Here is a 26,958-nt window from a genome sequence, read left to right as displayed (position 1 = left end):
GATAATGACACCACGTCGACATTACAGGCACCAGAAAAAAGTGCTACAATATTTGACCTACATGTAATTACTTTATTCAAAAGTCCTTTCAGAATCGCAATGATATAACATAACAGTGTTATACTTAATTCGCACACACTAGAAACATAATTAAGTTTTTTACACAACATAGGCATGAAGTTAAAACGCATGAAATGGATGCAGAAGTTTCTAAAAAATAAATGTATATAGAATATATTAACCAAAAGTGAATAGTTATGAGCACTTAATATTTTTAGAACATCCTGTTATCAAGGAAATGGAAGATTTAATGGACATGTAGAGCAGAAGCATCAAGTGGATATTATTATATATTGGTTATATTTTCTGTTTGAGAGTATTTCATTATATATTCATCAGTTATCTGGATTGCTTAGCAATTGTCCATTATACTGTTTACTAAAATATGCAAGAGGAACAGTCTGAAAACCTTAAAACACGTGCTGTAACATACTGCAAATATCAATAAGTCGAGTTAAGCTGAAAAAAGCTTTAAACTAAGGTATATGGGGTGTTAAGAATATTTTCGATAATTTATATTGTACAAGCTGGTACTAAATTTGGGGTCAGTGGAGTAAAGGTCAATGTAACTTTTACCAAAAATAGATAAAAAAAAAGTTTTCTCTCAAAAACTTAAGTTTGGATTGATGAATTTTGAAACCAAACTTGGCATATAAGTAGCTTATAGAATAATCAATGCTAGGATTGCATGTCAGGTCAGTGGGGTTTCATCCAATGTCAGTATAATTGGTTTCGTGTGTATACTTGGAAAAAAACCACCGTGGCGCAGTGATGTAGAGAGTTGGGCAAAATCTACATTTCGTACTGTGGAACGGGTGGATTATGGTTAAAATCCCTCAGCGCCTAACATTTGTTTTGTGATAAAAAGTCATTTAATAGGTTAAAATAAATGTCACAATCATTAAAAATATATATTTTTGCTGGAATCGTCAGCAAAATTTGAGATCCGTTCCATAACTTTGTTCGAGTTGAGATAGTGGAATAAAACATATAAGTAGCTTATACATGTAATAAGACTTAGGTTTGGATTTAATTTCGGTTCAGTTGCGCCAAGGTCAAGGTCACTGATACAAATAATAGAAAAAAGCAGTTTCCCCTGATTACCTTTTGATTGGACTGATGTGTTGAAATTAAACATATATAGGCATATAGGTAGCTTACAGAAAAACCAAAGTTGTGATGCCATATGAGGTCAGTGGGATCAAGTTCAAGGCAGCGTAAATTATTTAATATGCATACTTTGAAAATTCTACCGTGGCGCAGTGGTCTAAGGCGTTTGGTTATTGTACCTTTTATTATGTAGTAATTTTTAAGTGCGACGAACGAGTAGTGGTTCTAATCTTGGTCCAGGCTTAACTTTTTGTTTTCATTTTGGTTTGGTAAACAGAACCATTTAGATACCATATGGTTAATGTCCAAGACACAGTTTAAAAAAAAGAGATTGATTTTCTTTTGCTGGAATTATCAAAATGTGGTTTCCAGTTTATAACTTTAGTTTCGATTGACATACTGTCACCATACTAAGTGTACAGCAAGCTTATTATGAAGAACTAGTTTTTAAGAATGCTTGTAAGAAGATTTTGAAATGTACATTCCAGAGCACCAACATTCAAACTTCGCATTTAATATAATTTTGAAAGAGAACAGGTGTTTCAGTTTTAAGACTTACCTTTATTTTAAGATTTTGACCCTTGCCAATTCGCATCTAAGGCTACAAACTACTAACTGCTACGTAAGCGCAATCGATACCTAATCGAAGCAAGGCACCTGAACACACGCTTATCATCATCAATAATCGTCATACCGATAGCAAAGTTATTTAATATACGCACATCTAGATGATGCCCTTTTGGTGAAGAACATCAATAAAATGACCTAGTATATCATTCCAGAAACTTGCTCAAATGGTTAAATTCATAAAATTCTAATCAAAATCAACATCTGATGGTGACTCATTTTAGTACCTTGTTAAATATTTCAATATGAATCTTTGGATAAACATTTCGCAGACAAGACGATAGGTGATAACTTTTAATGAATTAATGCTTTGTGGTACAGGCACTATCTGGTATATATTTGTTTTGGCCTTTTATTTTTAAGCATTTCACTAAAGCCAGCGATTTTCTTTTGTCACTTAGGGAAACTGAATTGGGAAGAATCGCGACATTGGCCTGTACTTTTTATAAAATTGCATGAATGCAATCATTAATATCTGCAAACTTAAAATTTCTTTTGCATGTACAAGTCAATCAAATACCAAGCCACTAGACAATTTGACCAGTTTTCTTTTACTTTTTGGAATTTTTAAAGCTATTTACATATTATTCAACCATAAAAATAGACTATAAGCTATTAAAGGTCAAAGGTCATTTTAAGTGGAACAAGAGCTGTCGGAGGACAGCAACGCTCGACTACTCAACAGCCTTGTCAATTGAAAGAATACAAAGTCGAAAAAGGGGCATAATTTTGTAAAACTGCAAAACAGGGTTATAGAACCTGCATACTGCTTATCAGCTTATGACAGTGGACAGGTGTTTGAAGTTTCAATCAATTCCCATAAGTGGGTACTGAGATACCAGCTTACATACAAAACCTTTATCAAACATTTCTAATTCGAGCAAAAGGCATACTTCTATAAAAAGGCAAAACAGAGTTATGGAACCTATGCAATGTAAATTATCACAGTAAATAAGTGTGTGAAGTTTCAATGCACTCCCGCAAGTGGTTACTGAGATACCAGGTTACATACAAAAACTTAACCATATCGGGACGCCGACGCCGACGACGATGCGGACGCTGACGCATGGGTGAGTCCAATAGCTCTACATATTCTTTGAATAGTCGAGCTAAAAATCAATCAACTTAATCCCAGTTAATCGCAAATGCTTTATATAAGCTGTTATCTCACACAATAATTTGCTAGGGGATTATGTATCTACAAACAAAAACAAGAAAAAAAACAAATTAAAGCAAAGAACACAGTTGAGCATTTTTAAAAGTGACAGTGAAAGTGAAAGTAGAAAGTAAATATTTTCTTTTCTACTTTCCTTTCATAGTTTCCATTAAAAATGGAACACTTTACATTTACTTTCATACAATATTGAATAATTCATAAGCATAATAAATGCATTTAAAATCCTTATGGTACCCGTAAATTGATACTTTGCTGACAACTGCTCCGTTTTTGGCCAATTTCACGTGAAATAAGAAACTGGTGTAACCTACATGTTCTACTTCCGGCGATATACGATTGCGAGAAACGGTTCTAGTACGACGCCTTCCTGTTCTGATCAGGCACGCTTTTAACATGAAAGATCACTTCCAGCTCTTATCCTAAAAGCCCTGTCAACCATTCATAACACAAGAGCATGATGAATGATGATGAAATTTCATAGTTGACATTTGCCATATTTCCCAGTTCTTTGAAATGTCATCACTGTAACAAGGTAAAGTTCGCACACAGTTTGTAAAATATGTTCTTTATTAACCATTTCATCTGAATTATAATTATATCCAACTGCTAATGTTGCTGGACTCTTCACTTTTTCCTATTGCCCAAGCTAAAATGCATGTCCTTTTCATTCTGAAAAATAGTGGAAAATCATTCATTTTCAATAGCTGACTATTTACATTATGAGAGAAAATTTATACATTACAATCAAGGCCTTATGTGTACCATTGCACAAAGAGGAATAATAATAATAATGATTTACATTATGAAATCATGAATCTTGCAAATGAAACATCACATGTGACAAATGTTTAGAAGTCTTTATAATACTATATATTTCAGTTAATATCTAAATGCAAACTTCAAATGCATTTAAAGATTATGCCTTGAACTTGACTACTTTGCCTGTGTATTATAAAATGCTCCATCAGTAAAGTGCAGTCAAAACACCAGGTACGCCGTAGCCTTATTATCTTGTTTTGAATCAGATATTCATTCACTAATCTATTATTTTTATCCATATACTGTAGATATTTGCCTTTTAATATTATTATTAGGAAAACTTCGATCATGTTTAGATTAAAAAGAAAAGAAAAGAACAGATATACCAGCATATTATGTTTGATCAAGGGGATTTATCCATTTTCAAACTGGTCAATTTCCCCAAGACAGTATTTAAGCTGTGTGACTCTAAAACATACAAACTACCATACTGTCTGCCTGATTAGCATAGTTGGTAATTTGCAAGCTGCACGTTTATGGTTCGAGTCCTGCATCTGGTCTGAACATTTTTCTCCTATTTAACAAGTAAGATACGAACCAAACTCTACCAAATCCGGAAATATGGTTGGCAAACTGACTTCCTAGGAGTTAACCAAGACTTTTATTTGCTTCTTAATCTTAGTGACTGCTGTCACTATTTTAGATAATACTTCAGTAATCCATTCTTGAAAATATGTTTTATTCAATCAGTCTATTTTTTTTCTGCAAGGAACAATCTTAAGGCCACTGAAATTGATCCTCCTACCATCCAGTTAGTTCAACCTCAGGGCAAGTCAGGCACTAACAGCTTAACAGGGGTAGATCTATCTTGACTGCGAGAACTATACTCTTCCAGAGTGAGACAATCACTATAGATGGTCATAATAAAAAAGGACGGTGTTCAAAAGAGTGAATCATCCTGACTTCTACATATACTCTGCCCAACAGTGTGTAGATGCAATCATTCGATTTAGCAACTTCCTAGTTCATTCGCGAAATCTAATGACATTATTAGTTAACCGAGTACACTTTAGTATTCAAACCTCAGTTGTCGTCTGTAATAATTTAACGTTTATGCAAGCCTTAAGATAAGTCAAAAATTTATGAATTTATTACTTAAATAAATTACTTAAATTTCGTGTTAGCGTCCCTGCGTGTCTCCGCAATTGACCTTTCGACACAGGCTACGTAGCCACGCCCACCGAATTTCAATGGGGACTACTCTGTTTAGGTCCGTTAAACAAAGAAAACAAAATGGAGTCGAAAAACGGATCGCTCGCTGACATAGTGGGTGATATTGGTTTAATTTACCTGCATTGCAGCATTTCATCACACAGAAAACAGAAAGTATCTGCTTCTATGTAGAAAAACTAAATATAATGTTAGAGGACGGTCGCCATGTTGTCGACATGGATATCAACACAAAGGAAAAGTGCGTGACAGACGCTTTCTGCAGATGTAAACTAGGTTAAATAATATTAGCTATGTTTTAAAAAATATTTTAAAAGTTTTTCACATGCCATTGTGCACTTTTTAATACATTTCGTGACTCGTACAGGCCAAGTGTACAGGCATATTCAACACCTTACATAATACATGTACATGTGTTTAAGGCCGACACAAATAGTTTAAATTAGTGAAACCGCTTTATATGCCAGTGTTTTTGTCCTTTTTTACTATGCAAAATTGTGTCATTGTAGACCTGTGACTACCAAAAAACAAAGTGCGGATTTGCACCAAACATGCGTGGATATTAATAAGCAGGCTCCTGTTAATTCATATAACTGAACTCTAGGGCTGTTTTGGACTGTCCGATTAGTGCATTCACTTGTCACCAGTGTGGCCCAAGGGTAATCCGATTTGCACTTGCCGACAATGAAACCAGCATTCGAACCTCGGACCTTTTGCTTACCAGGCAAGTGCTCTTATCAGTTGAGCTACCAAGACCACCTGCACTTAAGACTACTAGCTCGATATATCTTATATGCGGATGAAGATGCACGGCATCCAAATTAGATTCAAGACTATTTCGGCTAGGTTCTGATTTTCGGACAATTTATCGTCTCAATTTCAATTTTTTTCGAAGACGAAACTTACAAAATCATACAAAATGTTATAATATGGAAAACTGCGGGAAATCACAACGCGGAAGTGTAAAAAGCTGGAAAAAGTTTGAAGGTCAAAGTCGCCAAGAACGACAAGCGAAATACTTCTTTTCATGATTTCCCTTCTCTAAAAACATCCACCATATCCTTTATATATATGCTTTGCCTTTGTGCAGACGTAAAGATGTTTAGCTTTCTGATGAATATTCAGAATTTCCAAATTAAGCTGTTCATGGGGGTCTACCACAGAGTTTGATCCATCGCTTGCATTTTACGAGGTTACAGGCTAGTTTTGGGAACGAGACGAAAGAAAGTTCATTCGCAAGCCTGTCTGGATATCTAATATCTGATTTGCAAGTTCCATAACAGCACCTTTTTACGATAATGATAGAAATTTACTAAAGAATACACAATATTTCAATGTCAGACAAGTCAGTTTGGCGGACAAAATGACGGATAACAACAAGGCCTATCAGAATAGATATCTGATTGGCTTATTAGAAATGTCAATCATTCACTGTCGTAATGTCAATTCACCATGATTTATTTCTCTTGTTTCATGTGCCTACACATATAATACCTTTTTTGAACGAAATTATTATACCTTCACCAAGATTTCGTTCCCTGTCATAAAATGTATTTTTATCGAAGCAGTGATCGTTAGTCGGCCATTTTTAAGAACTTTTTTTTCTACTTAAGAAATTTCTTAACTTTAAGGCAGGGTAAGGGCTGACTTATCTTTAAGCAAGAAAATGGCATATTTAAGACAAAACTTACGTTAAAAATGGATGGGAATACCACTTATTTTTTTATCTTAACTTTTTTTTATTTTTTTTTAAAACTTAAAGAAAATATTGGATTTTGACTTAAGATTAGTTGTGAATATGGGCCTTGAAGCAAGGAGGAGTGCTGTAGATACTGACTTTCAAAGTTTTAGTTAAGTCAATTTCATTGTCTTCGATGTATTTGGTGTTGTCGCAAACGGAAAATGTAACGTTATAATAGTATTCAGTTCAGTGTTGATATTTTCTGGTCATTTGGGATCATGGAGTCCATTCAATAATGTTGTGTAATAGAGTTCCGCTTAAGCCGGTGCTAGGGGGGCGTGGGAAGTGTTGCACATTTTATTACCTCTCATGAACAGACTCAATCAAACCGAGTCTGCTATTATTATTTTTTGGTTGCATTCTATGCCTCCAAGGGATCTTTTTACAGATATTATTAATTATCACAACAGCAATCTTTAAGTGCCGTGTGGCGGCTGTAAAAGTCTCCCCATACTTGGATTCAGTGTTGTTATATTTTCTGGTCATTTGGGATCATGGAGTTCATTCAATAGATGTGTAGAGATCCATTTAAGCCGGTCTGGGGGTGGGTTGAGCGTGATAGGTGTTGCACATTTTATTACCTATCATGAACAGACTCAATCAAACCGAGTCTGCTATTATTATTTTTTTGGTTGCATTCTACGCTTCCAATGGGATCTTTTTACATATTTTATAATATAGATAGACGAGCTCACCACGACCGTCAACTACACTAAGGCAAAACTCCAATATTACATGTATAAAAATCCTCTTGTCTACAGTATCTCCGATAAACGCCATTAGTGACAGTTTCTACAGTATCTATGTAATACTGTATGTAAAATATTTTGTGAAACTGTATATCAATTTCAGCCATTTAAAAGTATGCATGTATTCAGTTCTTTTTTATTTGTTGAAGAATTATAAATTTACAACTTTTATTGGTTGTTTAAGTAGGTCAGAAGTTAGCTTAGACAGCTAAGCCGAAAAACTGTCGGAACATATATAAATTGCGTACTTTTTTGAAAAAAGACCAGTTTTCAAATTCATTTAACACATGACAATAAATTCCTACAGCTGTCAAAACAGTCTGCAATACCTTTGTTTTCGCGTCATGAGTTACATTTATGTTCCTTGTTTTAGTTGAATCTAAACGAAAGACGACTTTAAATAGTTTTTCCCGTAACAAAGGAAAAGGAAGATGATTTAGATATAGATAAAACCAGTTTAAGTATTGTATATGAAAATGTTTTGCAAAATAACTTTTTAGAATATTTGAAGTCACGAATGTAGAACACGTTTGAGGCTAAAGTGGTGGATAAAATGTACCTGAATTTATTATAACAGGGAAAAACAGAGTGGCTAAAACATGCAGTTGTGGATATATTTGTTGCTTTCGTCCGTAAGGTAGAATTATTTAGTAGCATGTAGTGTTTTTGCATTCTGTCAGTTGTTCTGTCGATTTGTTTCAGTTTCTTGAATCTTGTTCAGATATCTCGAGTGCAATAATGTACATGTAGACTCTACGCAAAATATTATTATTGTGAATAATATTTTGTTGGAAGTGTCTTAGTTAATCTTTTTTTTTTACTGTTAAGCTTCAAAACAGTCAGTAAACTGTGACGTCTTCTTTTTCATATCTGGTACTTTCATTATGCCAGCTACCAGCACCACGTAAACTTATTGTTATTTCAGTAAACATGGCAACATTTCATTCAGAAAATTATTTTTCTCCATATACAAGATGGCTGACAGCACTTGGTCCAGCAATTAGAATATTAGAATTACTTATATATTATTAAATACATAACCTTAAGAAATTCATTCAGTCAGTAAATGTAAGTCTTATAACATTGAGTTTTATCACTTTTCAAATACGTTTTCTTTTCCGTGAACACAGTCAGTCATAATACATCAGTTTATATTGTAGGTATATATATGTATATTGAATTGAACTATTGAATTACTTCCCTTTCTGTTATTGTTACATATCTAGACACACTGTTGAGCCATTCTCATGAGCGAATCTAGTTTGTGACCTTTTTTATTAAAATTTATGAAAATCTAAGTATCACAGCGTGTGAAGTCACTTTACAGTTTTACGATCTATCTATAGTTATTTATTTAATAATCTTGTCTCATCCACATAAATTACAAATAAATGTATACAATGTTTTTATAAGAAAACTTCGATACTATAATCTAAACAATACCCAAAATATGATGACATAGATATTACAAATTAAAAAAGGGAAGCATAGCATAGATAGACTAAAGATAAATAAAACTTTATAATTAACACCAGTTAGCTTTAAAGCGACTAACCCGCACATTGTGAATTGTAATTTAAAAAAAAAGTATCACCGAAAGTCAAAATGACGCCACTATTTCATATATATATATATGAAACTAAATGGTTGATAAGTTTCTAGTTTCCAGATTTACGGGAACATTCGAGTTTTCGCAGTTTTTCTCACGCATTTTTATAAACCGTTACAACGCTCTATTTTGTAAATATTGGCTCTATTTTGTAAACATTGATATAAATATAGAATGAGACGCGACAGTATTTTATGACACTTAAATCACGTGGGCAGCAAACCATACACTGTACACGCGTTCATTTTGCTTCTAATAATAGAGCGGATAAGTATCTATAAGTACCGCACAGTATTGTGTCGTTTTTGATTAAAAAACAAACAAAAACAATAAGTAGCACTCTCGTTTAAAGTGAAGATATACGCTAGAAGTCAATAGATGGTTTCACGGCGTTGTAGATGAAATTTGAAAAATAAAAAAGGTCAGATGCAGTACTCGAACAATCAGCACCAAGATTGGCAGTTAAACGATTTGCCCGCGCAGCTACTTGCACATGCGATATAAGTTAAATTATAAAGTAATTTATCATGCAACTACTATGCAAACTGCAAAGTGCCTGATATCACTTGCCTGATATTTTATTCCGATATCAGGTCATTGAACTGATATCAAAATTAAGCACCTCCCATATTGATAAACTAATTTTTACATCAGCTTCCTTCCATATCGAATTTTACTACAGATCCAGTTTTGACGTTGCATGTCTTTTAAAAGAAAACACAACAAATTCTGTATTCTCAACTCATTTCCTTAAATATGCTTGTCTCCACATTTATCACACAGACAATATCACTTAAAAACGTCACTGGGGAGCGTTCATCATGACATCACAATGTTTACATGCCATTAGATCAATTCTTGGAAAGGTTTACAATACACTTGATAATTTACTTATTCTTGATTCATGCCTAACTTAAGGCATCCGTGTTTGTTAATTAGTAGCAAAAATGTTTGTGTTATCAAATTTTTCTTGGATCAGTGTAAATTTAGTGATTACATTTTAAGTATCTCTGAACTGGAAGTGAAATTTTCAGGGGTTTTGACATGTAGTTGTCTGAGTCAAATGTTTAATAATGTGGAAATAAAGCATATTTTGATTTATTCTCGAGGATGATTTTTACGCAGATAAGAGATTATGTCATTGATATCATATTTTTATAAGAATATCAGAAAGTCAGTAAACATTGTCGAAGTTCTGTATGGCTGCCGTATTGTTTCATTCAAGTGTTTCAGGGGCGGATGAATGTTCAAATCTGTAAAATATGAATTTTTTTTTAATTTCTGCTTCAGAAGTCAACCTTTACGAAATAAGAGATGAGGACATATGTTTTTCTAGGTATGCTGTATGAGTTTCATGATTAATAGAATAACATACAACTGTCTTTTGATATCAATGTTATAAGGCTCAGCAGATATGGGCGGAAAAGATTCGGTTCCCTCACCCCTTCCAGGTCAATACTAAGCATGCGCGGATCCAAGGGACCCCCCTCCTCTGGAAAATCCAAAAAAGAAAAGAAGAGAGAGTGGCTGCTGTTAAATACGACCTTGACGTAATTCATATAATTATTAAGTATTTCAAAGAAACAAAGAATTTTACCTTTAAGAAAACTTAATGTTATCATTTTTCCAAAATTTAACTGGTGACTTCATAAAAACGTGAAAATAATGGGTATATTGTTTAAAAATTGCAGTGGAAAATGTGTTCTTAAATGCTCCTAAAATACCTCAGAGTGCAGGAAATGAAGCGCTGAATTTCAAAATTTTCCAGGGGGTGGGGGGCATGCCCCGGACCTTCTAGCTGTTCGGCTACTTTTCTATATCAGCATATTCAACAAGACCTTATTGGCAACCCTGTACATGTAAACGGCTAGCATTCGCACAAGTCACATCAAATTATTTAGTGTATAAAGACACATGTTTGTCATAGTGAGAGTTCGGTCGGACCCCCTCTGAGAAAATTGGCTTGATGTGCATGCTAAGGACAATAGTGTGCTGACTTTTTTTATATTATTGTTTTATTTAGTTTCATTTTCAAAACGTCATTACACTATGCGATACCTATACTTGTACGCTCTATTGATTATCATGTTCTCATTGTCACCTGATGTTTGTAAGGCGCTCGCTGAAGGCCGGGGATTCCGTTTTATTATAAACCGGAAAACCCTTATCAGAAATGGTAGACGAATGTTTTTATTTTTGATTTATTAGAAAACAACGATTTTGGACAGAATTCAATGAAAAATACATTGTTACAATATGCCACTTAAAGGTCAATATAGGTAAACGTTTGATTTTATAAATTCTTACACCACGATGTGTGGGCTAGTCGCTTTAAATTGACTACATATATTGTAAAACAGACACTGGTAATGTTTCACTGTCCATCTGTAGATATATATCATTGCAATAAAATTGTTACCACTTCTAAAAATAAATACTTGCAGAATAATTGTTAATATATAGTGTGTTCCTTTTAGATGTGATATATTACAGTAGGTTTTTGCTAAGATTGGACCATGTTTGGGTGAGTAAATACGAACACAAATTTAGCGTTAACAAACATATCACTAAAACCTTCATGTACTGATAGAGCCTTTTCGTACAGGATATTACATTAGATATTCACACAAAACATGCATTTCTGTCTGGCAAGTTCTGTCAGGTACCGATAAATTAACATATCGTCAAGTTTTAAGTGTTATGGGTGCAGTCCCACATTTGAATTCTATTATTAAAATACATGCAAAATGACATGAAAACACACCTCTACATATTATTTTGCGCCATACAGATGCCGAGAAAGAGTTCTGCCAAATTTGAACTACCCTTTTATATATTATATAAAAGATGTTTCAGAATCTAATATAAGAAAACGGTGTTACACTTAATTTGATTATTAGGTGCGCAAAAATAACTCACTAGACATTTACGCACTCCTAAGTTATTCCGCTCGACGTATTACTTCAAGTATTTTAACACTATAAAAATCGGTTACGCGTTGACGTTACGTTGACCTATTATATTTAGCTCTATACATACGCTATGAAACAGCGTTTCCCTATATCCCTTACAGATTCGTAGAAAAGACATATTAGAATCAAAATAACATACAGCAGAACCATGTTTTGATATATCTTAACACTCCGAAACGGATATACGATGCGTGTAATAATTCACTCGGGCTACTCCATCGCGAAGTTATTCCGCAGGCGCATAACCGCTTCGTATTGTTTCGATACCTTGATATAGTTCTGCTATATATCATTGCTAAAAAAACAGAGTCTACCTTAAATGATTGTCTTACACAAAGTATATCTTTATAAAGGGACCGACTGCATTTTGGTTGATATTCCAATTCGGCAAGCTTACGCAAAGTATTTGGCAATATACTGAATCGTACTCTTTCCGAAAATAAATGAATGCGCAGAATGTACTCATATTAATAAGACTTAATATAGAGTCTACTGTACTACATATTTTGCGGAAGCCATTTTTCCGACTTTACAATGTTCAATAAAAATACTATACTATCTAGTACACAGGATCTTTGGTCTTTTGAACAAGATTTTGGAATATGATTTATAATATATAATACTCTTTGGCCATACATTTGGTTCTCGGCCGGTTTGAAAACGGACATTTAAACTCCTGTAAAAACTAATAAAGAAGCATCCTTTTCATAAATGTCTGGTGGGATACAGTCAATTCCGAAAGCCTTACCTAACTTAGATTTTTTACAGCCTTGACAACTTCAGTAATACTTATAAACAAATCGAAACTTCTAACAATATTTTTGACGATATCTTTTATAATTCTAACTGTTCATTTATCAAATTTCTCGCACATTTAGACAAATAACCATATCAAAATTTCAAATCATGCCAAAACATAATTTTATTTATTTTACGATCACTAATCATTTCACAAAATACACAAGTCATAAAAGTAATGGTTTTACAAAACGAGCAAATACCGTTTATAATGATACAGATATGTGGAAATTGACTTTGTATAAAATATGGTCAAATATCAAAAACAAATTTATTCCAAAAAAGGGAAAGAAATTGTTTTGTTTCTGACAAATTTTTCGTGTCTTATAACGAAATTCACTCGTTTGTAAATTGTTTCAATTTATGTGTTTTTTGTGAGTTTTTAAAAACTGGGATGATGCCGTAGTATAAATAAAATAATACCAGAGCATCATTTCATTTTGCTGGAATTTTCGCATGTTTTTTTTAACATATGAGCCGTGCCATGAGAAAACCAACATAGTGGGTTTGCGACCAGCATGGATCCAGACCAGCCTGCGCATCCGCGCAGTCTGGTCAGGCTCCATGCTGTTCGCTAACAGTTTCTCCAATTCCAATAGGCTTTAAAAGCGAACAGCATGGAGCCTGACCAGACTGCGCGGATGCGCAGGCTGGTCTGGATCCATGCTGGTCGCAAACCCACTATGTTGGTTTTCTCATGGCACGGCTCATATTTTGCTTGATATGTAAGAAATTTACGAAAATGTTCTATTAGTAATATGATAGATACTGACAAAGAAGAGGCGTTAGTTTAAAGTGTATCAGCATCTTAAATACATATGCTTACACAGAATGTATTTGAATTTATACCATTAGCATGAATATTCAAATCAAAACTAGTGCTATTCAGCAGTGAACTTAAATCATTTTCCCTTTGTTCAACACATGTTTAGCATAACTATATATACTAGCATCCAATCAAAACAATACCATTTTTACCAATAGTTTTTCCAAGTGGAGTATCGTTATTCTCTAAATCAAATAGCTTTGTTTGTTTGTTTGTTTGTTTTGGGTTTAACGCCGTTTTTCAACAGTATTTCACTCATGTATCTAGTAAAATTCCCCTAGCTGGCACCATCAAAATCACAGAGAAAGGTGTGTTTAAATTTCTTCAGGGGCTCAAACCACACAAAGCTGCTTGGTCAGACAAGATTTCTTCTCAACTTCTGAAGCTTGCCGTTGATGAGCTGGCACCAAGGCTTACACAATCCTTGCAATTGCCGGACCAGAGTCAAATATCATCTGACTGGAAATCTGCACTAGTGTGTTAAAGAAGGGCAACCGCTCCACTCCTTCCAATTACAGTCTAATGTCCTTGACCTCTGTAACCTGTAAGCTCCTAGAACACATCATCTTCAGTCACATCATGTCTCACTTTGATTCCAACAATATACTCACTGATTTCCAGCATGGCTTCCGAAAGAAACGTTCCTGTGATACCCAACTTATTCTCACTATAAATGACCTTGCTAAAGGCATCGAAAAAACCAGCAGATAGATGTTATTCTTCTAGATTTTAGTAAGGCATTTGATAAGGTTAGTCATCACCGCCTCCTACAGAAGCTAGATCACTACGGAGTCAGAGGTAGTATTCATTCTTGGATTTCCAATTTCCTGCACTGTCGCACACAACAAGTAGTCCTAGATGGTGCTAGTTCAGAAGTCTCTTCTGTCTCATCTGGTGTCCCTCAGGGCAGTATTCTTGGCCCTCTTCTCATCCTTACGTACATCAACGACTTGCCTTCGAGAGTCAGATCAACAGTCCACCTTTTTGCAGATGACTGTCCAAAGTACAGACAAATCAGGAGCCATGAAGACGCCAGACAACTCCAACGCGATCTTGATTGTTTGTCACTGTTGTCCTTGGGAACCACCTGCCTTAATGTGCCATTAATCAGCCTAGGCTAGAGGGCATTAAGGCTGTTCTAGGAAATATCAACACATTCTAAATGCCAGTCTTTGTTTGGTCAGTTTTTTTTGAGACTGTGTACAAAGAGAAACCTTTAGTCTTTTAGATGTAAACAGTTGTCCATTGCGGCTGCGCATTAATCAAATCGCGAATACAGTAAACCTCACTTATAAGGAACTCGGATATAAGGAACACTCGGTTATAAGGAACAGTTTTCAATTCCCCGATGTAATTCCTTCTTTATTCAATGTAAAAATCCTCGGTTATAGGGAACTCGGTTATAAGGAACACTCGGTTATAAGGAACACTTTTTCCAGTCCCAAAGTACGAAATTCAATGGAAAACCCCTCGGTTATATCGAATAGACATAAAGAATAAAAACTAATGAAAACCGGAAATAAACAGGAGAATCGCTGATGACGTCAGATTAACGTCGGCACTTTCACGCGCTTTCATGCACATGAATTAAAGCACAAATTACTCGTATTTCATTTCTATCATCTTTAGTTTGTTAATTCATGGATACGAAAAAAAAATATATCAGCAATAACATTTACCGAATACTAGACGATAGTAGACTTATATTTACTCTTGAAAGATTATGTTCAAGAGCTACATGAATTGGGTATTTCATGTTAAAAATAGTGAACGAAAATCAGTCACGGTCACCAAACCTTGGGATTTTAATATTGGTCATTACTAGTCTAGTTTCACGATGGAAATATCCTAAATAAATGTGCTAATTACGCGTGATAAACGATGGCAAACAGTCCAGTTTACCAAATTTCCAACTGTAAAAATTATAGCAGGTGCTTAAATGGACAATAGCAAAACTATATGTATAATTTACACTTTAATCCTTACGTATGGCGCCGTTGTAAAGTGTGTGCAAAATGAAAATCTCAACATTTTTTATATTAGTATTGATGCCTATTCACATAACATGCAGTCGGGCAAGGTAAGGGGAGTAACTGCAACATATCTTATAGTCATATGTAGCACCCTCTAAAAAGAGATAGAAATAACCGACAAAAATATACATGTACACAAATTACGGTTATTCTTACATTTTGTACATTTTGGCTAAGTTTAGGTTAAACGCCGTGTTTCAACACTTTTTCAGTCATATGCATGCAGGCAGTTTACCTTATCATCTCTCCAGGAAAGGGCCGGTACATGTACTATACTCGCAACTTTCTCATATAAAGATTCATGGTCGGCCCGGAGTGTGAACACATAGCCCTTTTCAAACGTCAGTCAAATAGTGTTCACTATTGTGTTCTTTATACAAACCTCGGTTACAAGGAACTAGTTCGCTATACGGATATAAGGAACTTCGGTTATAAGGAACAATTTTTAGAGGTCCCAAGCTGTTCCTTATAAGCGAGGTTTACTGTATACTCTTTCAGAGTGAGGCGATTACTGAAGATGATGATGGTGACTCCTGTTTTACGTGCATTTATCATAGCTCAAAATAAAATTATTTTCAGTGCTACCTTTTTTATAAAACTTGATAAAACAACGAGCTTAATTAAGCCTCAACAACAGTGATAAAACACCAGCAAATAGAAAACAGGAATTTGATAAGTATGTTTGGTTGATAAACTAACATACATAGGCAATTTCAAATCAAAATTGTTTTGGTTAATACTATACTATTTCATGTATATATGTTTTATCCTTTCCAGATTTTCACCTTCACACACTTTGTATGTGCATGTTAGGATACACGTTATCTTTATTTTGATGTTGTTCAGATGCTAATTACTTTTTGTCAGTCTCAATTGTTTTTCTTGTCTTTTCGCACTGTTTCCTGAATTTAATAAAATCTTCATCTTCTTCATCTGGAAGAGGTAAATTAAATTCAGTTGCTGCACCTTCTCGCAGAGCATTTTGCTTCCTTATGTATCGCAACAAGACTTTCTAATCGCTGAGCGCTCTGCTACCAAAGGAAAATAAGTATATTTAAGCTGAGGTTTAAATATAAAAAAATAATCTATTTTGTTATTTCAAAACTATGGTTCTGAAGGTATTTCGATGTTATCTTTAGCCATAAGTAGTAAAATGTTTATTATCAGATCCTTTACTTTTGTTCATAGCTTTGTAAAAACAAAACAATATTATCTAAAACTGCATAACAAAGATAATAATAAAAAAGGATGTTGATGCAACAAAGATAAAATATTAGGTTCTCTTCTTAAGTTGTTTTTGCAAATATTTCAACATAACGACTGTGGAAAAGACAGGGTTAACTAGTTATATATTGATTTATTAATTTTCATCTGAGAGCCCCGCAGGTCGTATTATCATGCTGGCGTGGATAGTCTTACTGCTTTCAGTCGTGAGGTAGAGTAAACGTCTTCTTTAAAAGTTATTTATTAATAGAATGAGACCTTTTTCAGATGAAACTAAAGACATATTTCTTGATTTAGGTTTATAATCAGTATATAAAACAAACTGTTTAATATTGTACTGAAGTTCTTGGCGGAACTTTGCGATACTATTCGTTAATAATTCTTTAGACTTAGTTTCGAAATATCTAAAGTGGTATTAAACATATTATCAAAGGTAAAAGGTAAGGGTAGATATTGGCTTATATTTTATTGTGAATTTCAGATGTTAAAGCACAAATATTTTCTGCATTTGTTGTCAGACCTTCTCAAAGCTTTTAAGATCTCCTACTTGAAGTAGATGTAAAGTGTTTACGAAACTGAAGTTCCAATAATTGCAATACATGTTATTGTGCCAAATACCTCTAGAATGATGCATTACTCCTATTTGGTTCATTCAAAATTATGGAAAAAAGTTAAAGAAAACACTGTATTTTACAAAACTGGAATGTTCTATTTTGAAATTTATCAAATTTGTATTGATTTTGAAAAAAAATTTGGAGAAGATAAATATGTATAAAATATCAGATATCATATATATATTTACTTTTTATATTGTATTACTGATACTGTACATTTGTACTAATTCTATTGATATCCGTACAGATTTTGCATAGACTACATAACGAAGTATAATGACTTTGTTTCAGTGTTACATTAGTGAATGCTGGTTTCTGCACACAATATTACCAGTGCGACAAGGTATGCTATCAAAGTACCACTTATTACGTCAGCTGTGGATTCTTTTATTGGGGCCGCTGTGCTAGATACAGGTAACTATTTATCAAGATACGAAACAAACAGATGAATTGACTTTTTATCTAAATATCGAACCTTGTCTACATTAACGTGATAAATGTTTATAAAATCGAGGTTTTCACAGAAAAAAAATTCTTCTAACAATCGAACCTTGTTTGTATTTATTTTTTGAAAAATCAAAGTTTTCACAGAAAAAAAGTACTTTTTTTCAACCTTGTCTTCACATGTGAGCAGTAATTTGATATATCCTTACCTTTTGACAGAATGTCATTTCAAAACGTCATACACATTCTCATGACGCCGACATGTTTATGTTTGAAAATCTTGTAGGATTGATTTAAAGTTATATCGTAAGGCCTGTCATTTTCCGCGTAATTGTCGGGGATTATTGAAAAGAAATTTTGAAAATAAAAGTATCGGCTTTATAATAAGCAATTACGCTACGCACGTAGGGAGAAAAGAGAAATATTTTAAATTGGATAAGTTATTTAAGTTGAATAAGTTCTGAATGGATGGATATATAAACATTCATAACAGTGTTCCCTATATGATACAAGCACTACAACAACTGGATGTTTTCAGTTCATCAATGAGAAAAAAAAAACATTCTTTTTCTGCAATTCAATTCGTTTTGAAACCCTCAAAGTAAGTCTTTAGAGTCTTAACGTTCAGTGTTTTAATTCATTGTATGATAACGATTGAAAATGATGAAATTTTAAGATTTAATCTATGTGATGAACGAGAACTCTTTGCAAAACTAGCTTGCCATATAAACCATTTCCAAGAGATTTAAATATTTCATTTAAATTTATATATAGTGTTACATGCTTTTTTATCGTCTATGTGTACATGTTTGTCTATATTGATGTCTTTTATTTTAAGGAAAGACAACTTTTTTCGTATTTTTTGCAATCTGATAGGTCTTCTTTTATCAATTAAGGAAGTGAAAAAAAGTAAAATAGGATTAAAACTGATAGAGTTATGAAGATCTTAATATTTGATCAAGAGGCAGCAATTTTTGTTTCAATGGCAACATGAAACAAAATGATGTACATGTATTTCGTTATTTCTTAGATATCTATCTGTAAAATAATTTCTCAAGGGCTGGGAAAACACATGTCTTGATCAGGCAGACATGTTAGTGGTCGTTGTTCTTGTCTACCATTTAAGTACTTGTAATATTTTCAAAGATATTGTAAATTTAAAATAGCTCAGTGACAGTAGCGTCATATTATGACGTCAACATGCGCATGTAGCTTATTTTGCCCTAGAGAAGACAAGGTGGTCACATACCTGCAAAACTTTTTTTTTTCACTGCTAGGTAGGCAAGAGAAATAAATCCAATTCTTGTAACAACTCGTACAGTAAAAACGTAAACAAGGAGAAACAATATAGGACTACAGAAACGTATCAAGTTAAATAGCGGGCTGAGCTGTGAAATGGAAATCTTGACATTTTTGAGTCGGCTAAAGGCTGAAAGCCTTTTGACGAGTCCTTGCTGTTCAGCGATTCTCTAAATGGACCGAATAACACGTGAAGGGATGTAGTTCCATTAGATTTCTCAAACTTCAAACAGTTCACTGCATGAACGAAGTTAAGTTGTGTCATTTCCCTTTGCTATGACCAATATACGATGTAATCTGTCATATTTATGACTTGTAATTGTGCAATAATCGAATGTAACTCATTAAGCATAAATGTGCATTTTAAGAATTGCGCAGGCTTACAAAGCTTGGGTAACATCCAGCGAGAGACAAAAAACAGTTCCACAGGGCTCCAGATAAGATGGGTATTAGCGTAAATTACGTATAGAAATAATGCAAATACGCATGTCTAATAATTTCTAAGCGTATAAAACGTATATAAAATTACAGAAACGCACACAATGCTTTTTTAAAAGCAAAATCTGAATCGTCTGGATGCGTTAGGTAACATAGCCGATCAGCCTTAATTCTCCCACATTGAACGTAAACACGCATCGTATGATTTCTATAAACTTTGCGTGGGTTGAATTTTGCAGTCAGTAAACGGATAAATTATCGGAAGAAGAAGCTCTTACTGGCTTGTTTAGTTACTACTGATATTAAAAATGATTTTAATTCTTATTTTTCGAGAAATAAACAAATCGGCGAAACATTAAATTGTATTTTCTTGTAGTTTTTGAAATCGAAAGTAGATCGTCTATGTTTGGCTGCTTTCACGAAACGAAACAACTTTTTTATGAAAAGATCTAAATAAGAGGTAATTTAACCGTAAACTTCAATGTCAGATACTGCCAATTGCTGCTAAATGTCTTCGTATCATAACAATTTGTAAAATATATTGTTGAAACTGGAGAAAAGTGTAATCGTATCCGGATATAATATTTTGCGTAAATATCGTGCTGTGTTATGAAATTTTAAGAAAAAAAACTAAAAACAAACTGAAACTGGTAGACTATACTGTCAGTACATCAATCATTAGCCGACTCAGGCCCTTCAGGTTGTTGATACTTGGAATTTTGCACGCTCGTCAGTTGCGGCTACGTAAACATAAAGTCTGTATCAGACCTGTACAAAAGTTTAAGAAATTGTGAAAAGAAGCAAATATTTAGATTTAAAGACAATTGCGACTTGAATGGTAATCATCTGTACGCTGAAAATATCATTGTTTAAACAATTCAGTCATGTAAAGTGATACTAGTAGCCAAACAAAGCCCGTCTGACGGTCGATGTATAAAGCCATTGGACAAAACGTGGTTACCGCTTCTATGTTTTAGAAGAAATTTTCATTGTTTTAACTTTTATTATTTACAATAACAAATATTTTACTTTATTTTGTGTATGTCATGTAAAACATATTTTCTCCAAGTACAAGTGTTCGTCAAATCATGCCAAATAATCCTCTTTTTTTGTTGTAAAACATGTCAAGCAAATAACACCAGGGTTACGGAGTCATGTATTTCACCTATTGACGCAATTAAGGTTTTCTGGTTTGAGCTCTAAGGTAGGACAGACAGTCACTTCATCCTACAAAATAACCAGTAATCACAGCTACGTAAATATGCCTTTGCGCTGCTCAGTCAGTTCTACATAAGAGGATCAGAAGAGTTCAACTCTTCAGTTAGGAAGGTATTAATAGTCCCTAGCTACCCTACACTAGAGCTCCAATCCAAAATGCGTTAGAGCCCACAATCAGGATAAGTTTATATTTAGAATGACTTTTTTTAGAATGACATCACCATCTTTAAGTCTTTTTTAAACGATATTGCTTCATATAACAACATCTTTGAGTCGGATAATAAGGGCAACACTGCATATAAATAGTGCGTGACAAAAGGTCGTACCTGCAATCTAGTTAGATAATACAAGCACACTGACTACATAGATTCGCATTTAACAAATTGGTTTTGAAAATTCTAATGAAATTTTGCTGTCATTGCATCCATTTTGGTTCACTGTTTTAAATCGATTCGCACTTCATTTTTAACTAGTTATATAATATTTTTATTACCTTACAGGTTTGATTAGTTTGAGTCTCCTGTCCGGCCTGTCACTTTATGTTTGTGACCACGCCCAAGATTGAGTATACAAGTCAGCTTTATATACAGCCAAATAGATAGCTGTAGCATTGTGAATGCCAAACTTGAACATAACTATTTTGTTAAGCATGTTGGTGATATTTTATTGTCGTAAGTCTTTCCAAACGTTTCTTTAGTACAAGTACCAAAACGTGCAAACAAACATGTGACCGGGAAGTATGTTGTCCTGGATATAATGGGACTGACTGTGCCACGCGTAAGTATTGCTATTACAAATGAATCAAGGGTAAAGTATATTTATTATATTAGTGTTTTGTTAGTTTCATTAAGCCTTGCGAATGTATTCAGTATTATTGGAATGCGAGGAGCATGCTTCAATACGAACATAAGAATTCAAATATCTTATACGGACAGCAACTTCTATTATAACTTATATCAATCTCAGAGCAGTATTATTTTGGTTAATATTTATATGGGTATGGTGTAAAGTGCATTTAAATTAATACTGAAGAGAACTTACTTATTACCTTTCCTGTTGAATTGGCATTTACAATTACTAAAACTTTAAAGTAAGTTCTGCATTTCGAATACATAACGGGCATAAATCTTAATAAGTGAACCTTTAGCTGTTTGCAAAACCAAAAAAGGTGAAACTTGAAGAGATCCAATGCCAGTCTCTCTCTGAAATATTTTATCTTTACTAATAAATGTTTACTTCCAAAGTAGAAATCCTCGTGAAATGTATTTATCTAGATTATTTTTGTATGTAGAGCTACATTCAACATGAGCTACATTCAAAAGTAAATATCATACAGTATCAGTTATTTATATTCTGTTTTCAATAAGTGGCAGTTCACATTTATACTAGCTGCATACTTACGTTTGATTTTAAACCTGATGCATCATACAATTAATAAACATACACAAGTTCATGGTATGTAATATTATGTATGTTATACAAAATCATATGTATCAACTGTCCATATTTTCAAATAAGACATCCAGGCCTAATATGCCTTTAACAAAATTCCATATCTTTACGCTCTGTGTATATTTATATTTTCACAGCTCTCTGTCTAGGAAGTACTACTTGCCCAAACAATGGAACGTGTTCCGCACCAGATCATTGTCTTTGTGAGCCGGGATATACACCACCAAACTGCTCAGGTTGTATCGTAATGAATAAATGAGACGCGCCATGAGAAAACCAACATAGTGCGTTTGTGACCAGCATGGATCCAGAAAAGCCTGCGCATCCGCGCAGTCTGGTCAGGATCCATGCTGTTCGCTTTCAAAGCCTATTGCAATTAGAGAAACTGTTAGCGAACAACATGGATGCGCAGGCTGGTCTTGATCCATGCTGGTCGCAAACGCACTATGTTGGTTTTCTCATGGTTCGGCTCAATTAATTATAAATCACGACTGTGACAGTTAATGATAATTGTTCCTGTTTTATAGAAATTGTTGCCCTGACAAAAGTATAGAAATGTTTTCTGTTTCATTATAGTTATAACAGCAATCACCAAAATTCATATTGTCCTTATAAACTAGTGTTGCGTCAATAGAAAAACCTCCGCGTCATCACAAAACTACTCTTTTCATTTAGCTAAGTTATTTCTAGGTTTATCATCTGTAAAGTAATAAAGAAATTTCCAGTGCTAACCTCTCATATCAGGTGAATATACATATTTAACTCTCGAAACAAATTCTGTATTTCATCAGCCCTGTGTTTTGGAACAACCTCTTGTCCAAATAATGGAACATGTGTGGCCCCGGACAGTTGTCTTTGTGAGTCTGGATTCTCATTACCAAACTGCACAGGTACAACAAGCACATTTAATACTTGTTGGATATGGGTCGGTATCTTTGTTTTCAATGCTTTAAAAAGATTTATTTTTACACTTAGTCTATATCGAAGTCATATTTCCCAATATTTATATATATTTCTTTTATATGCTCTCTTCATATTTACTCTTACATTGAAAATAATTAACGAAATATCATCCAATTAAGGTCTTACACATATATAAGTGTAATGCCCTACTGTAAAACTATGATAACATCACAAAAATACAAAGCAGCCTCTTTTCAGGTAATGCGAAGAAACAGTGTACAAATGGCAATGCTTAAAACTCGATCTACTGTTTAATAAAATTAATTATAGTAACGATTACATTTTACATTGTAATTTAACAAGTCATAACAAGGGTTAATAATAGCATGACACTTTGGTTAATCACCTGAATTAATTTTTGCACAATTTCAGTCACAAATCATGTCCAGCGCTTATTTCGTTGCAAATTGTACACTTCAATTTCTGTTGTTTATTTTTGTTACAAGACATAGACGAATGTCTTAACAATACGCACGACTGCGAGCAGAACTGCCTGAATACTCCTGGGTCTTATCAATGTTATTGTGACTCGGGATATTCTTTAAGTACAAATGGAACAACATGCAACGGTATGTAGAAAAAAATCCTTTATTCCGCTGTTAAAAGTTATGTTTTCGCTGACAATTTCTTTAAGTAAAAACTTAGACTAGTGTATCATTATATAACGGCATTGCATAGTGCTCCAGTAGAAGACACACATGGTATTTTCTTTATCGAATTTCTATGAACAAAAAATAGTGTATTTTATCTTACACTGTTTGGGTCAATGTCATGTATTTATATGACCATTAGAACTATAAACACAAAGCTTTGATTAAAATAAACATTCCGTTACCACTTCATTAACAGTTAAACTTAAAACATTTCATAATGTCTTTGTTATATTTCAGACATGGATGAATGCGAAGTTGATAATGGCGGATGTCAGCATACGTGCACCAACGCAGTTGGATCATTCCAATGTAGCTGTTATAATGGTTATTCATTACAGAATGATAGCGTTTCTTGCCAAGATGTCGATGAATGTGAAACTAACAATGGCGAGTGCGAGCATCAATGCATTAACGCAGATGGATTTTACAACTGCAGCTGTAGAGAAGGCTACGTCTTACAGGATGACAGCCATTCGTGTGTTGATGTAAATGAGTGCGAAATAAACAATGGAGGATGTGAGCACTTTTGTACCAACACCAACGGATCTTACATTTGCATTTGCTCTAATGGCTATATGTTGCATAATGACAGTGCATCTTGCGCAGATGTCAATGAATGCGATATAGATAATGGCGGATGTGAGCATTTGTGCAATAACAAACAGGGCGTTTACAACTGCAGTTGTAGAGAAGGCTACGTTCTACAAAAAGACAATCATTCGTGTGCTGACGTTAATGAATGCGAAGTTAATAATGGAGGATGTGGACATTTCTGTCGAAATACAAATGGATCGTTCTCTTGCCACTGTTCACGTGGTTTTAAGTTGCACAGTGATACCGCGACTTGCGTAGATGTAAATGAGTGTGAAACGGACAAAGGAGGATGTGAGCACATATGTAATAATACGTTAGGTGCCTTCTATTGTAGTTGTTTCGATAATTTTTATTTGAAGGGTGACAATACTTCCTGCGAATGCACTATAGGATATTCTCTAGGTACTGACAATACAACTTGTGTGGATATGAATGAATGTGAACTTAACAATGGAGGATGTGACCAAATTTGCGTGAATGAAGAAGGGTCTTTTACCTGTGGCTGCAAAAACGGCTATACCTTATTTAATGACGGATTGGCCTGTGGGGATGTGAATGAATGTGAACTTAAGAACGGAACTTGTGACCAACTTTGTATGAATGAAGAAGGGTCTTTCTCCTGCGGTTGCGAGAATGGGTATACTTTACTCAATGACAGATTGTCATGTGCGGATGTGAATGAATGCGACTCATACAACGGAAGTTGTAACCAGCTTTGCATGAATGAAGAAGGATCGTTTTCCTGTGGTTGTGAAAATGGGTACACGTTACTCAGTGACGGATTTTCATGTATGGATGTGAACGAATGTGACTCAAACACAGGAGGCTGTGACCAACTTTGCATTAACGAAGAAGGGTCATTTTCCTGTGGTTGTGAGAATGGCTACTTTCTACAAGATGATGGTGTGTCATGTGTGGACATAAATGAATGTGACATCAAAAATGGCGGTTGTCAGCAACAATGTATAAACATAGCGGGGTCCTTTTTCTGCAGTTGTGATACACACTTTGCCCTAAATGAAGATAGGATAACATGTAAGAGTAAGTGATCAATTTGAAATTCATATTGATAGAGCAGGCTCACGAATTATTTGCAGCTCTTTCAAGTATTAAGCAATCAAAATAAATCTTTTGGACCTCCGTGGCTGAGTAGTTAAGGTCGCTGACTTCAAATCACTTGCCCTTCACTGATTCGAGCCTTACTCGGGGCGTTGAATTTAGCCATCCAGCTGGCTTACGGAAGGTCGGTGAATCTACCAATGTGCCCGCCCGTGATGAAATAATGTACGGACGGGCACCTGGGGTCTTCCTCAACCATCAAAACTAGAAAGTCGCCATATGACCTATAAGCGTGTCGGTGCGGCGTAAAACCCAACAAAAGCAAAGTACATTCCAACAAGAAATCTATAGCAGAAAGGGCAGTGCGTTTCTTATAAACGTTGTTCTTCCCATGTACTTAATAGCAGTTAAAGTCCCATAAGGCTTTAAATTCTATGTTATATCCCGATACAGCAACTCTCCACAAAGACAGTATGCATAATTACATGGTAAGAAAAGCACTTTTTTTATTTCTGCACATTCATGAATTGATACGATCAGAACCATAAAGAGAGGTAATAAACCGGAATAAATTCAATTATCATTTCTATTATGCGAATCAACTTGATCAAACCTTTGAAAAATATATTAGAAATGAATTATCGAAAATAAGATTTAACATGAAATTGACATATTTTATGTTCATAATAACAAATACGGAAACCACATTTTAAACAAAGTCAATATGGCTATATTCACAGCTATCCATAATGTATAATTTTTATATAAACAAACCATAGATACATTATTATAAAGTATACATTATTTTTTCCAGATATTACGGAACGTTCACTCTCTTCTGTGTTGATCATTGCGATCGATTCTGAAATTACACGCGACCTTAAGATGATACACAACAACCTGACAGACATGTCTACTGACGCTGAAGTTTATCAACATGTCAGGCTCTCGGTATATGATTTCTTCAAACAAGAAAAACAGTATATGTAAAAGATTTTAATGGATTTTAAGCATTAATAAAATACTATGATCTCTACAAATGATCTTGGTTTGAGTTGAATCCCAATAAGTGCATATACAGATTGTTCGTTTGATACAAGTATTCACGTCCTGGTTTAAGGCGGATACACTGCATTTAAGAACACTTAATCATTCGGGAGTGGAAAGAAAAGAACAAAATCAGTTAGAGCGAAACATATCTCGTATAACATTATTTTTGTAGCGGAAAAATTGACTCATATTACAATGTATGTAACAATTTCTGAAAAACGCTCCTATATAGTCTAGAAGTTTTGATATGTATCTCTAG

At 34.2% G+C, this 26,958-nt stretch overlaps 1 protein-coding gene across 7 annotated transcripts in view; it reads left to right on the top strand.

Moving 5' to 3' along the window:
• The window catches only part of LOC123563196 (fibrillin-1-like), a 74,214-nt gene that overhangs the window by 41,091 nt on the left and 6,165 nt on the right, over positions 1–26,958 (top strand). For 3 of the 7 annotated variants that reach the window (XM_045355872.2, XM_045355871.2, XM_053529956.1), the window contains exons 1-8: positions 7,935–8,090; positions 17,821–17,943; positions 21,626–21,705; positions 22,518–22,616; positions 23,172–23,270; positions 23,790–23,912; positions 24,234–25,631; positions 26,464–26,600. In XM_045355872.2, coding sequence (XP_045211807.2) covers positions 8,053–8,090; positions 17,821–17,943; positions 21,626–21,705; positions 22,518–22,616; positions 23,172–23,270; positions 23,790–23,912; positions 24,234–25,631; positions 26,464–26,600 — 2,097 coding nt within the window. In that variant the 5' untranslated portion in view covers positions 7,935–8,052. Of the gene's footprint in view, positions 1–7,934; positions 8,091–16,991; positions 17,127–17,820; positions 17,944–21,625; positions 21,706–22,517; positions 23,271–23,715; positions 23,913–24,233; positions 25,632–26,463; positions 26,601–26,958 lie in introns of those variants that run through there. The other 4 variants (XM_045355869.2, XM_045355870.2, XM_053529951.1 and 1 more) reach the window with 4 other exon arrangements.

Source organism: Mercenaria mercenaria, chromosome 2 (assembly GCF_021730395.1).
Source record: "Mercenaria mercenaria strain notata chromosome 2, MADL_Memer_1, whole genome shotgun sequence".
NCBI lineage: Eukaryota > Metazoa > Mollusca > Bivalvia > Venerida > Veneridae > Mercenaria > Mercenaria mercenaria.
Note: the sequence above shows the minus strand (reverse complement) of the source record. Positions and strands in the feature narration are given on the sequence as shown.